General features: G+C 57.4%; 1 protein-coding gene across 1 annotated transcript; it reads right to left on the bottom strand.

The window, feature by feature from the left end:
* Nucleotides 1–338: 338 nt before the first annotated feature.
* Nucleotides 339–13,686, bottom strand: ZNF696 (zinc finger protein 696). Its single transcript, XM_030795091.1, has 4 exons — nt 13,479–13,686; nt 12,182–12,549; nt 4,289–4,382; nt 339–1,631 (listed from the first exon to the last, which is right to left on the bottom strand). The coding sequence occupies exons 1-4, from the start codon at nt 13,684–13,686 to the stop codon at nt 571–573; spliced, it is 1,731 nt and encodes a 576-aa protein (XP_030650951.1). The 3' UTR covers nt 339–570.
* Between the last annotated feature and the right edge of the window lie 29 nt (nt 13,687–13,715).

Raw genomic sequence — 13,715 nt, 5'->3', positions numbered from 1 at the left:
ACCGTGCCCGGCCAGGTTCCATAATTTTCTAAGCACACAGAAGTCGGGACCATATGAACCGGCTGTGAAAAGGTGTTGAAATACGTGGATGAACCACTGACCGGCAAGGTACGGGGGAGGATGCGAGGCTTCCATGCCCTCTCTGGGCGCCCCCTTCCTAACTGCCCCCCAACCCCGCCTTCACCAACCCGAAGTTCGAGGCCCTCATCTCATGCAGGGTTTTGATGGAGGCCTGGTTCCGGAGGAATGATCGATTCAATCACTACCCCCCAGCAGGAAATGAGACCGTCGCTGCAGCTGAGCGTGGGAGGCGCGGCGTCTCAGCAGTGGGCGGCCGGCCCGGGTCTGGTAATCGCCTCCCGCGGGCAGCGCTCGCCTTCCCCGAGCCCTGTCTCTCCTGACTGCTCCCCAGCCAAGGCGGATGCAGGCCTGGCGAGGCTTTCGCAGCCCGAGAACCGGGCGCGCAGCCGGCTGTTACTTCCTCACCGCGCACGGGGCGGACAGGAGCCTCCCCCGCCCTCGGCCTTGCACTCACCAGACCGCCGGCATCTCTTCCGCCGCAGCCCTGGCTCACTCGACGCCATGCACCCGCCGGTGCTGGATGAGGTGGAAGCTCAGGCGGAAGGCGCGGCCGCAGTCGGTGCAGCGAAACGGCTTCTCGCCCGTGTGGAGCCGCTGGTGCCGGAAAAAGCCCGACAGCGCCCGGAACGCGCGCCCGCAGTGGCCGCACTGGTGGGGCTTCTCCCCGGTGTGGATGCGGCGGTGCTCGCGGAGGAAGGAGCTGCGGCTGAAGGCGCGGCCGCAGTCCTGGCAGGCGAAGGGCCGCTCCCCCGTGTGCACCCGCTGGTGCTGGAGGAGGTTGGAGCTCTGGCTGAAGGCCTGGCCGCACTCCCGGCACTCGTACGGGTTCTCCCCGTGGTGGGTCCGCCGGTGCCGGACCACGTTCGAGCTGTGCAGGAAGCGCTTCCCGCACTCGCCGCACGCGTACAGCCTCTCCCCGGTGTGGGTGCGGCGGTGCTTGGCGGCGTCCGACCTCTGGCCGAAGGCCTTGCCGCAGTCGGCGCACGCGTAGGGCTTCTCGCCCGTGTGCACGCGCTGGTGCCGAAGGAGGTTGAAGCTCTGGCTGAAGGCCTTGCCGCACTCGGCGCACGCGTAGGGCCTCTCCCCGCTGTGCGCCCGCTGGTGCCGGACCACGTGCGAGCTGTGGATGAAGGCCTTCCCGCAGTCGCTGCACTCGTAGGGTTTCTCCCCCGAGTGGATGCTCCGGTGCTTTGCCGCGTCGGAGGAGCACTTGAAGCTGCGGCCACAGGCGCTGCACGGGAAAGGCCGCCCCCTCCAGCTGCCCCCGCTCTTCGCCCCGGGGCCTGCGTTCGGAGGGACGTCTGACTGGCGGCCACTCTGTCCTCCAGTTTTCTCAGAAATGACCGGGAGCCGAGGGGATCCTCCGGGCCTCTCTTTGGCTTCCTCGTTTTTACAAAGGCCAAGAGACCCCAGTGCCCGGGGAGGCCCCCCTCTGTGGTCCTCTCCCTCGGGAGCGCCTGCCTCTGGGGCAGGCTCCGTGCTCTGAGCTGCCTGCACCTCGGCTGACCGGCTGCCACTCGGGGCCTGAGCCAGGAAAGCAGCCTTCACAGCTGAAAAAGAGGCCAGACAGGAACGATTTAGATGTAAGAGAACGTGAGTCGAGGGTGGCTCTGGCAATCGTGGTGACGATAGAGTGACAGTGATGGTGACGTCAGTGTGCCACAGACACCTTTGATTTTGCCCATTCAGTTCCCGCCTAGCTTTTTTAGTTTTTTCTCCTCCTCTTTTTTAACCCCTATGGTTATGAGGTGGGCGAGAATCCTGCACTGCCACTCCAGAAACGGGGCTGTGGGGCTGGGTGTGGTGACTCACACCTGTAATCTCCGCACTTTGGGAGGCTGAGGCAGGAGGACCACTTAAGACTTGGAGTTCGAGACTAGCCTGGCCAACATAGTGAGATCCTGTCTCTTAAAAAAATAGAATTTTAAAAATACACAAACAGAAACGAGGCTAAATGGGGCTAAAACAGGGCTAAACCTCTAGCCTCCGCCCACCCAGTCCTGGGAGGGGAGGAGACAGAAACGCAGGCTCTGGGCACTGCCTTACTCTGCGGGGGCAGCTGGGAAAGCAAAGGAGGCTGGAGACAGCTGGCAGCAAGCCAGGACGGGAGCAAGGCAGATGCAGCAGGAGGCCTGGGGACAGTGGCACCCAACAGAGCCCATGGCCCAGCTCTGCCTTCTGTCTGTCCGTCCTTCCTTTCTTTTTTGTGAGCCAGGGTCTTGCTCTATCACCCAGGCTGGAGTGCAGTGGTGCCATCATGGCTCACTGCAGCCTCAGGGCTCAAGTGATCCTCCCTCCACCTCCCAAGTAGGTGGTGGACCTCCAGATGAGCACCCCCACACCAGGCTATTTTAAAAATGTTTTGTAGAGACAGCGTGTCAATGTGTTGCCGAGGCTGGTCTTGAACTCCTGGGCTCAACCCTCCTCCCACCTTGGCCTCCTAAAGTGCTGGGATTACAGGTGTGAGCCACCACACCCAGCCATGGCCCCAGCTCATTCCTTTTACCTTGGACTCCCTGAGACAATGTGGCCTCCTTAACAACTGCCCCCAAACACCAAACTCTAAGGGCTTCTGTTACGTGCAAACAGGAGCGTCCTCACTCAGACAGAAATCCGGACCAAGAGGCTGGTCGTGGTGGCTCACGCCTGTAATCCCAGCACTTTGGGAGGCTGAGGTGGGCAGATGACGAGGTCAAGAGATCAAGATTAGGTGAAACCCCGTCTCTAATAAAAATACAAAAATTAGCCGGGTGTGGTGGCACACACCTGTAGTCCCAGCTACTTGAGAGGCTGAGGCAGAAGAATCGCTTGAATCCAGGAGGTGGAGGTTGCAGTGAGCTCGCGCCACTGCACTCCAGCCTGGTGACAGAGCAAGACTTTGTCTAAAAAAAAAAAAAAAAAGGAAAAAATCTGGACCAAGAGCTGGAAGCAGCAACCCATGTGGGCTGGGCGGTGGCACGGGCCAGGCTGAACAGCCCCATCCAGCCTGCGTTATCAATGGCCCTTGTCTGGTAGTCAAGCAACTGGTTAGATTTGGTTCCACTGGCTCACAGGGACAAACCACGTGGCCATTTAGAAAAAAGGCTTAAGGGGTAGGTGTGAAACCCTGGGACGTGAGAAATCTGGCAACTGAGCTTGGCCTGCGTAGGAGGCAGGAGGGCTCAGCCAGGAGCAGCAGCAGGAGGAGGGGGGCCGCCGAAGCCAGCACAGCAACTGAGCGGGACTTCTCTGCCTGTAGGCGGTCCGCTGTGGCAGTGGAAGAGAAGCGGCTGAGTCCCGGCTGCACCTCTCAAGAATGTGGAGGGTGCAGATGTGATGGAAACTCCTGTGGAGGTGGGGGTGGGGCAGGAATGTTCCAGGGCAGATGAGAGCAGGCTGCTGTCAACAGTCCCCACCTCTCTCTGCCCTTGCAGACCCATGACACTGAGCAGCCAGGGGTCGGGAGAGGCTCAGGGTGGCGCGCAGAACAGAAGCCCCTTGGCAGAGGCCCAGCCCTGGTCTTGTGGTTTGCAGACTTGGAAGTTCAAGAACTGACCCGAAGGTATTGCTTATGAGGAAAAAGAACCAAAACTACAATGAGAAGGGGCCACATACATGGTGGAGCTCTACTGGGTCCAGCCGGCAGGTCCTGAGGACGCCTTTCCAGTGGAGGCAATCCCGGACTCCACAGCAGGGCCTGCACTGCCCACCCCACCTCCCCGGCTGTTGCTGTGACACACTCTCAGCGTGGCCCCAAAACATAAAGCAGTGTTCTCATGGGGGCGATTCTGTCCTGAGGGCACATTTGACAATGTGTGGAGATGTTTTGGGTTGTCACAACTGGGAGGGGGCCCTACTGACACCAAGTGGGCAGAGGCGAGGGTGCTGCCGAACGTCCCACAACGCACAGGATGGCCCCTCAACAAGACTCATCCATTCCAAAACAGCCACAGTGCCAAGCTTGAGAAGCACTGAGAGAGACCTTCCCACAGGCAGAGCTTGGGGCTGCCAGACTTTCTAACCAAAAGCTCTCAGTTCACTGGCAAAGACAGTCACCAAACAGATGCCTAGGAGATCTGATGGGCCTGTGTTGACCTCGCTCCCTCACCTTGCACCCGAGGACACAGTATATGCTCTGCGTCAGTGACTGAGACATGGTGTTTTTCCTGTATTCCTGTTCAATTCCTTCCCTGGAACTCTGGGCCTGACTGTGGACGTGTCCCCTTACCTGCAAGGGACTCCATCAGGGTACTGCTCTCCTTAGCACCTGCGGGCTCTCCTCCTGGCTCCACCTTGCAGAACACCAGCAGTCGGAACAATTTCTGCTTAGGTAAAAGAAAAGGAAAATAAATCACAGCCAGGGCTAGGTACAGGGGCCAGGGGCAGTGAGGTCAGAATGCCTTCAGGAGACAGTCAGAATAGGCCCTGTGGGAGCTGCATCACCCAGCTGGGCCCACTCCTGTCACTAGCAATCAAGGTCCTGGCTCAACAGACACTCCCAGAAGTGGGTGTTCTGTTCTGTGGGATGCCCGGGAACTCTGGTCCAGGCTCTGCGGGTCCCCTCGACCCAGGGCTGACGCAGAGCACAGGTGGGCGTGGCCAGTTTCCTAGCTCCATGCTGAGCAAGCCCGTGTCCTCCAGCAGTCTTCAAATATCTAGAGAAATTCCCATGGGTTTTAACATTTTCTTGGTAGTTACAAGGATTTGAATATAAAAATGTTAAACCAGAAGAAAAGAACAAATTATTTGAATGGTAAAGTTTTGGACTGAGGAATGATTTTTCTAAGCCTGCCTGACATCAGATGTCTGACAAATTTAACTACATAAAAAAATTTAATGTAAAAAAACCAAAAACCAAAAAGGGAGGAATACGTGCAATGCAAAGATTCATCCCTATCTGATTAATGAGAAAGGAAGGAAAATTGGCAAAGATCATGAATAGGTAACTCACAAAGAAGAAAAACCAGTAGGCAATACATTTTTTTAGGTCTCACCTCAAGTGCAATTAAGAAATGTAATTTGGCTGGGTGCTGTGGTTCACAGTTGTAATCCTAGCACTTCAAGAGACTCAGGATGGAGGACTGACTGAGTACAGGAGTTCCTGACCAGCCTGGGCAACATAGTGAGACCCCGCCTCTACCAAAAATCAAAAAATTAGCCAGGTGTGATGGTAGGCGTCTGTAGTCCCAGCTACTAGGGAGGCTGAGGTGGGAGGATTGCCTGAGCCCGGGAGGTCTAGGCTGGGGTGAACTGAGATTTCGCCACTGCACTCCAGCTGGGCGTTGGAGTGAGACCTTGTCTTAAAAAAATGAGTAAATAAAAAGTGATTAATTAGTAAATTTAATTTAAGCCGCCTGTAATCCCCGCCTGCCAGGGAGGCTGAGCGGGAGGATCGCTTGAGTTCAGGAGTAGGAGGCCAGCCTGGGACACATAGCGAGACCCCGCCTCTTTTGCAAAAAGGTAATTTAAAGTGCAATTTTTTAGTCTGGAAGCAGATTTTTGGAAGTACCTTACCGGCAAGAATTAGGGAACAGGCCCTCCTGTTCACAGCTGGGAAGAAGCTGGATGAGCTGGGCCGTTGGGAAATTTGACAGCTTACAAAGGCCTGAAGACGCGCAGCGGGGACTCAGCTCGCAGGAAGCCCCGCAGGTGTCGGCACCCTGGGGACGCACCTGTATGTAGGGCCGCCTCCCCCACGCCGCGCCCGAGAGCGGCTGGGGCCTGCACTGCAAGGGGAGGGCGGGACGCGCGGGCCAGGGCGGCGTTGACAGTCCCGTTCTCTCGGCCGTGCCCTCAGTCCTCCCGAATTGACGCCCCAGCAAGAGAAGCCGGGGCTGCAGCGTCCAGAGCAGCTGGACTGCACCCGCTACGGTCCCCGCCCCGTCGCGCGCCGGAAACGCCGCAGTCCCCACCCCTGGCCCGCCCCCTCGGCACTTCCGGCGACGCTCTGGGCAGCGGGAGGACAGCGCACTCGGCGGCGGGAGAGCGGAACGGCCCAGCGGCCGCGCCTTCAGCTCCGCGGTTGCTTGCAGGCGCCGGCCGAGTCCTTCCTGCCGGGCAGGAAGCCTCGCCTCGTGGGGGGCAAGGTCGAGCCGTTGGCGCGCCGGGATCCGGCTCGAGCCAACTGAGGACCGGGCCCGGGCACCCGCAGGACGTGTCAGGAGGTGTCGAAGGCCCGCTGTGGGGAGACCACGCGCGTTCCCTTCCGTTCCCCGCGGCGCCCCGCGCTTGTCCCAGGTCCTCCGCTCGGATCACGGGCCCCTCCAGGCCTCCGGGGCTGTGGCAGCACGCGGGTCCCGAGCGTGGGCTTCCTTTGGGGCCGAGAGCTTGGAGCGCCCCAGGAGCTGCCCCCGCCTCCCTGCAGGACGCCGCCCTCGCGTCTCCCTTGCAGAGAAGCCCTTGCTGCCCGCCTCTCGCATGCTCTGGGCTCTTTCTCACCAGGGGCCGAGCTCTCTCATTCGTTCAGCCTTCCCCGGGCAAGATGCACCTCCTGTCCGAGTCTCTCGCCCTGCCGCCTGCCGCTGACCGAAGGTCACCCATCTCCAGCTGGAATGCTGCAAAAGTGACTCTTTTCATCATGGGTGTAAAGTGTACAGCTGCGATGTGGACTTGTTCCCTCTCCCAACGACTAGACAGACCCTCTCTGGGGAGAAAAGAAATGCTGAAGAACCGATCCCCATGAAAGAACCCTAAGAAGACAGCAACAGAGGGCCAGACGCGCCCCTGGAACTGGACCCTGGACTGGGGCGGGGGAGGCCACGGCCTTGGGAGCCCAGGTCCCTGCCCGCGCCTCCGACAGTCCCGCGCCGCCGCCACCGGGCTTCTGTCTCTGGGCCTCCACATCTCGTGCCTGGAACCGCGTTCATTTCGCACTGCACCAGTAAACACCTGAACACTCCCACCACATGCTGCACGTTTATTTGTAACAAATTAGAAGCTGTTGTAAAAGATAAAAATTAAAACACTTAGACCGGGTGGGTGCAGAGGCTCATGAATGTAATCCCAGCACTTCGGGAGGCCAAGGCAGGAGGATTGTTTGAGTCCAGGAGTTTCAGACCAGCCTGAGCAACATAGTTAGACCCCTGTCGACTAAAAAATTTTTTTAAAACTTAGCCAGGCGTGGCGACCGGTCCCTGTGGTCCCAGCTACTCGGGAAGCTGAGGCGGGGGGATCACTTGAGCTCGGGAGGCGGAGGCTGCAGTGAGCCGAGATTGGCACTGCACTCCAGCCTGGGTGACAGAGATTCTGTCGCAAAACAACAACAACAACGCACACCACACACACACACATCTAAAAGAGATGATGTAGAAGTACAAATAAGCGTTTCCCTCTGCATCCCGGTGGAACGTCGTGGGTCTTCTGAAGACCCTCTCTTGCCCTGCAGGCTCCGGTACTCCAAGCACGCGAGCCTGCGCAGGAGGCGCTTCGGTCACCGGAGCTCCTCACTTCCTCCTAGACACAGTACCGGCTCTTTACGCCGGGCGGAGGCTCTTCGCGACGGGGCCCACCTGCCTCTGCATGCCCACTGCTGCCGTGCCAGAAGCCACTGCCCTCTCCTCGCCCCTTTCCAAATGCACCCTGCCTCAGGCCCGTGTCATGCTGTTCCCTGTGCCGCTTTTGCCCTTCCCCTCACTGCCCCCCCAACCAGAACCGGGAAGGTGTAGGGACCAGCCCCACAGGGTCGGTGGGTCTCTCCCTGTGTGCGGCGACGAGAGAGTATAGAAATAAAGACACAAGACAAAGAGATAAAAGGCAGCTGGGCTCGGGGGACCACTACCACCAATGCGTGGAGACCGGTAGTGGCCCCGAATGTCTGGCTGTGCTGTTATTTATTGGATACAAAGCAAAAGGGGCAGGGTAAAGAATGTGAGTCTTCGCCAATGATAGGTAAGGTCACGTGGGTCACGTGTCCACTGGACAGGGGGCCCTTCCCTGCCTGGCAGCTGAGGCAGAGAGAGAGAGAAGGCAAAGAGAAAGACAGCTTATGCCATTATTTCTACATATAGGAGACTTTTAGTACTTTCACTAATTTACTACTGCTATCTAGAAGGCAGAGCCAGGTGTACAGGATGGAACATGAAGGTGGACTAGGAGCGTGACCACTGAAGCACAGCATCACAGGGAGACGGTTAGGCCTCCGGATAACTGAGGGAAAGCCTGACTGGTGTCAGACCCTCCACAAGAGGTGGAGGAGCAGAGTCTTCTCTAAACTCCCCCCGGGAAAAGGTGACTCCCTTTCCCGGTCTGCTAAGCAGCGGGTGTTGTTTCTTGACACCTTTTGCTACCGCTAGACTACGGTCCACCTGGCAACGGGCATCTTCCCAGATGCTGGCGTCACCGCTAGACCAAGGAGCCCTCTGGTGGCCCTGTCCGGGCATAACAGAAGGCTCGCACTCTTGTCTTCTGGTCACACCTCACTATGTCCCCTCAGCTCCTATCTCTGTATGGCCTGGTTTTTCCTAGGTTATGATTATAGAGCGGGGATTATTATAATATTGGGATAAAGAGTAATTACTACCAACTAATGATTAATGATATCCATATATAATCATATCTAAGATCTATATCTGGTATAACTATTCTTGTTTTATATTTTATTATACTGGAACAGCTTGTGTCCTTGGTCTCTTGCCTTGGCGCCTGGGTGGCTTGCTGCCCACAGGAGGGTGGTGCCCCCTTTCCAGGCCCAACTTCGGGCTGGCGCACTGAACCTCTAGGAGTCCGCAGCCTCCTCCGCCCCGGCCTCTCCCGTCCAGCTCAGACCCCAGGGCCAGCAGCCCCGCCCACATGGAAGCCCCACCCATCAGACAGACCCTCGCCCCTCCTGCCTCGGCCCCGCCCTCGCCTCGGCCCCGCCTCCTCGCTGGCAGCCACCAGGCGCAGTCGGGGTCCCAGGACCCAGGCGGGGCCTCCAGCAGGTGCCTTGGCAAAAATCCTGGACTGCATCACAGCCCAGGGTAGCCGTCCCGCGGCCCGGCTTTGGAGCTTTCCACAGACACCCGGGGCTCTGCCTCCTCCGAAATCACCCCTCACCGCTTCCCTCCTGCTCTCCCACAGTGGGAGGCCACACGCTAGGGCCCCGAGAAACAGAATCGAAAACACAAGGCAGGACTCCGGCAGGGACATGGGGGTGGGGGAGTGAACCCAAGCAACTCAGGACGCCCGCGAATAGCTCAGATCCCGCGAAGAGCCCGTGTCCTGGAATTCTGTTTGGTAAGGGGGTCCTCACAGTGTGGGGTGAGACAGAGAGCCGCTGGGCAGTTGCAGGTGGTAAATGTCCATGATAAAGGGCAAGTTCACAGTCTAGAAAATTCTGGATTTCTTGATCCAAAAGTAGCAGAGTCCAGGCCGGAGAGGTGGCTCACGCCTGTAAACCAGCACTCGGGGCGAGCAGGAGGATCATCGAGTCAGAGTCAAGACAGCTGAACAAGTGAAACTCACAAAAAAAAAAAAAAAAAAATAGCAGGATGGTGGTGCTTAGTCAGTAGGGGGGGGAGGAGAATGGAACAGGAGGGGGGCAGAAGCTTCGCACTGCACTCCACAGCGAGACTCCGTCTCAAAAAAAAAAAAAAAGTAGCTGAGTCTAGAATACACCCTCAAGGACTGTTTCCAGCTATCACTTCTTTTTATTGATAAAGTATTTACTATGTTATGATTTATATATTCTATCTAATCTTCTGGTTATTTTTTTTTATTTTTTTTACTGAACAGTATGTTCGTTTTGCCTCAGCCTGGGTGCTGCTGCCACAGGAAGGTGGTGCCCCCTTTCCAGGCCCAACTGAAAAAAAAAGTACGATGAAGAAATACAAAGGCACCCCTGAAAAACAAAGAGAGCTTGGCCAGGCGCAGTGGCTCACGCCTGTAATCCCAGCACGTATGGTAGGCCGAGGTAGTTGGATCACCTGAGGTCCAGGAGTGGTGGTGTGCACATGTAATCCCAGGTACTCGGGAGGCTGAGGCAGGAGAATCGCTTGAGCCCGGGTGGTGGAGATTGCGGTGAGCTAAGATCACGCCATTGCACTCCAGCTTGGGTGACAGAGTGAGACCCTGTCTCAAAACAAACCAATCAAACAAAACAAACAAAAACAAACAAGACCTCAGAGAAAGAGGACCGTTATTCAAAGAAGAGGCTGTGGGTCAACTGAAGCAAGTGGCCACGGAGCCAGGACACAGGTGATACGGAAAGGAAGGACTCCCAGTCTCCTGGCAGAAGGAGCAGGGGAGGCAGAGACCTCTGAGTTACCCCTGGAAGCCGAGGGCCTGACCCCCACAGCCGCAGGATGGAAATCCTGCCACAGCCCGAATGGTCAGGGAAGGACCGCAAGCTCCACAGGAGATCGGAACCCAGGACAGCTTAATGGCAGCCCCAGGAGACCCTGGCAGAGACCTCAGCCAAGCTGTGCCTGGCTCCCACGTGGCAGGATCTGTGAAGTAACGGATGGGTTTTTGGTGAGCAGGTTCCAGGTGAGACACCCCAGTGGCCCTAAGAGGAGAAAATGCGAGGGTGGTAGGAAGTGGTGGGTGTACCAAGACCTATCGGCCAGCACTGACTGGTACCTCGGTGCTGTGCGGTCAAGGAGAACTGGCCCAGGACATTCACTCCTGCTGCGCTGGGCACCAGGGACACCCCCGATGATGGACAGAGTACCACGGGGGCTGCCCTGGGAGCTCACGAAAGAGAAGGGAGAAACACAGAGGCACAGCGGGCACCGCCTGCCAGGTGCTGGAAAGCAGCGCGTGGAGACCTCATTAGAAGCAGAGACCAGGGAGCAGTGACTCAAAACAGCACTACCAGTGGGTCCTGAAGTGTGAACAGGAGTTTGGGAAGGGCACTGAGGTGGGGAGGCCGCTTGGCTCTCAGGGAACCCGGCCTTGTCACACGGATGCTGGGCTTCCTACGCTGGGGCCCTTGTAGCCACTAGGGTGTTCTAACTCAGAAAAGACACCACAGGCTTGGGATTGGAAAAGGGCATGAGAAGCACACAACCCCAGCAATAAAAATGGGGTCAAAGCAAACACTCAGAATGGGAAACCACACGCCGGCGTGGACGGGGCCAACAGACACACGGAACCACCCGGAGTGACCTGTAGCACATCGTGCGGAGCAAAAGGAGTGCCAGGAAGGCGGGCGGACGAATCCATCCCTGAGAGGCCCGATGGCAGACAGGGCCCTCCAGAAGCTAGAATACCCATCAGCTTGGGGAGGGGAAGGGAAGGGGAGGAGAAGCTCTGGAAAGTTCCATGCTGTGACCTGGGTGGATTAGCAAGAGTGTAAACATGTAAACAGTCAAGCCGAGTGCTTAAGATTTGGGCATTTTCGCTATGTACATTATACCCTAATTCAAAAAAAATAACAACACCATATCCCAGGAAAACTTAATATAAAATATTGACACCAGCACAGATCTTGGTGAAGCTATTCAAGGTTATGGATGAGGAGGGAATGACCAAGGCATCCAGGCAGAAGAGGCACGTTTCAGAGAAAGGGCAGAGGCCACGGGCTTCCCAGTGGTGCAGGCTCAGCACAGTCCTGCAAGGAAAAACCCAAAACCCAACCACATGCCCCAAGCCCTTGCTATTCGCCATGCCCTCTGTCGAGTGTAATGGCTACAGAGGGCATTCTAGAGCTTTCAGGAGCTCAACATGCAGCCCCTCTTGCTTGCCCCCGTGGAGCCCTCTCCCCAGATGGGAGCTGGGCTCAGGGTCCTGCTGGATGGGCACATGGACCGAGGTCCTGCGAAGCCGCCTGCTCCCACTTGCATCCTGCCTGTTAATCTCGTCACCCAGACGCTGTTCACCCAGGCTCTGCAGCAGGCGCTGGGCTGGACGCTCTGCCGTGTAAATGAGGGGATTTCCCATCTCACGGGCTGCTTGAGGAGCAGCAGCCGCACAGAATGGCCACACACAGAGTGCAGGGCAGCAGGACGGGAAGGCCCTGCCTGGAGTCAGGCACACGAATGCCGCAGTGGTGGCATGATTTTGCCCACCTGAGACTCAAGGACTGGGAGTTCCCGGCTCATGTATACACATGTCTGGACACCTGTCCCTCCTCCTCCACCCACGCTGTGGGGAACTGCTTGACTCCTCCGGGTAGGGACCATAGCTTTCCGCCTCAACGTACCTGGGGCCCGGCATGCTGCGCTGAATTTTGGAGTGGATGAGGAGTGAAGGTGTGACAGGGCGGCTGGAGCTGTCCAACTGCTGAAACTGCTGCAGGTGCCACAGCGGCCGGCTCCCGGGAAGCGTCCTCCTGCCTCTGAGACCGTAGCGCACGACGGTGCGAGTGCACCTCCGCAAGGCCTGACGCCGCTGCTCCACTTCCTCTCCCCACGATGGGGACACACTTGGCGACAGTTCCAACTGGGGTAAAAGACCCACCAAAAGGTCGCTGGCATGGGCACTCCAGGGACACGAAAGTGGAGTCTGGGAGACCCTGCAAACACCTCGACTTGTGCGGGGAGCATGCCTCCCCAAAATGCTCGTCCACTTCTGGTTACAGCAATATTTGAGGGCACGGAGGGTGGCCAGCAGGAGGCACTGTGGAGCAAGCACGTGGGCCTCGGAATCCAAGCCTGGGTTCAAATCCGGGCTATGGGACATCCTCACCAAGTCTCGATTTCCTCCTGTAAATGAGGGATGCTGGCGCCCCTCTCGCTGTGGGGGAATAGGGCTTCCAGCACTGCTCCCAGCAGATCTCAGACCTCAGGACACGAAGCTTATTTTAGGGACAAGTTAACCATGAAGTCTATTTAGTGTAACAGCAAGAGCTGCTAAAAACGTGCACAGACGTTCCTTGTACAGCCTGAGTATCCCTTATCCAAAATGCCTGGGACCAGAAGTGTTTTGGCGGCCGGGCGCGGTGGCTCACGCCTGTAATCCCAGCATTTTGGGAGGCCGAGGCGGGCGGATCACGAGGTCAGGGGATCGAGACCATCCTGGCTGACACGGTGAAGCCCCGTGACTACTAAAAATACAAAAAAAATTAGCTGGGCGTGGTGGCGGGCACCTGTAGTCCCAGCTACTCTGGAGGCTGAGGCAGGAGAATGGCGTGAATCCGGGAGGCGGAGCTTGCAGTGAGCCAAGATCGCGCCACTGCACTCCAAAAAAAAAAAAAAAAAAAAAAGCTTTGGCTTTTTTTTGGGGAATATTTGTACCATAGTTAGCAGGTGAGCCTGCCAAATTCCCACATCCGAAATCTGCAGTGTTCCAGTGAGTATTTCCTCTGTGCGGCATGTCGGCTGCTCAAACGTTTTGAATTGGGGGTGTTTGGATTTGGGATACTCAGCCCCTAGTGCTGAGGAGAAAATTTCTGTCTCTTCTATTTTTCCTACATTTCCCAAATTTCTTTAAAGAGTATGAATAAATGCTATTGGGGAAAAAGAAATCTGTTTAAAACCTGTGATCTTTAAAGACTTGACCGGGGATCCCGCGCTTGGGGCACGGCTTAGGCCCAGTGAGCCGAGCCCAGCCCGAGTCGGAAGCGCGGCGCCGCCCCCGCAAGCCCCGCCCCGTGCCGAGGGCATTTCCGGGCGCTCTAGGCAGCTCGGAGGACCCGTTCGGAGGACCGGCGGGGGACCCCGGGCGAACCCAAGGGTGGCGGGCCAGGGGCAGGCGCGTGCCTGGCATTGCTCGCGCGGCTGGGGGTCGTGGCGGTG

This window comes from Nomascus leucogenys, chromosome 16, assembly GCF_006542625.1.
Source record: "Nomascus leucogenys isolate Asia chromosome 16, Asia_NLE_v1, whole genome shotgun sequence".
In the NCBI taxonomy this organism is placed as follows: Eukaryota; Metazoa; Chordata; class Mammalia; order Primates; family Hylobatidae; genus Nomascus; species Nomascus leucogenys.
Note: the sequence above shows the minus strand (reverse complement) of the source record. Positions and strands in the feature narration are given on the sequence as shown.

Excerpts from the sequence above, each read along its gene's own strand:
- ZNF696 (XM_030795091.1), bottom strand. The coding sequence starts at position 13,686 with ATGCCAGGCACGCGCCTGCCCCTGGCCCGCCACCCTTGGGTTCGCCCG. Across the intron at positions 4,383-12,181 it reads CGCAGCATGCCGGGCCCCAG|AAATTGTTCCGACTGCTGGT; the intron begins GTACGTTGAGGC and ends TTACCTAAGCAG. Across the intron at positions 1,632-4,288 it reads CCTGATGGAGTCCCTTGCAG|CTGTGAAGGCTGCTTTCCTG; the intron begins GTAAGGGGACAC and ends CCTCTTTTTCAG.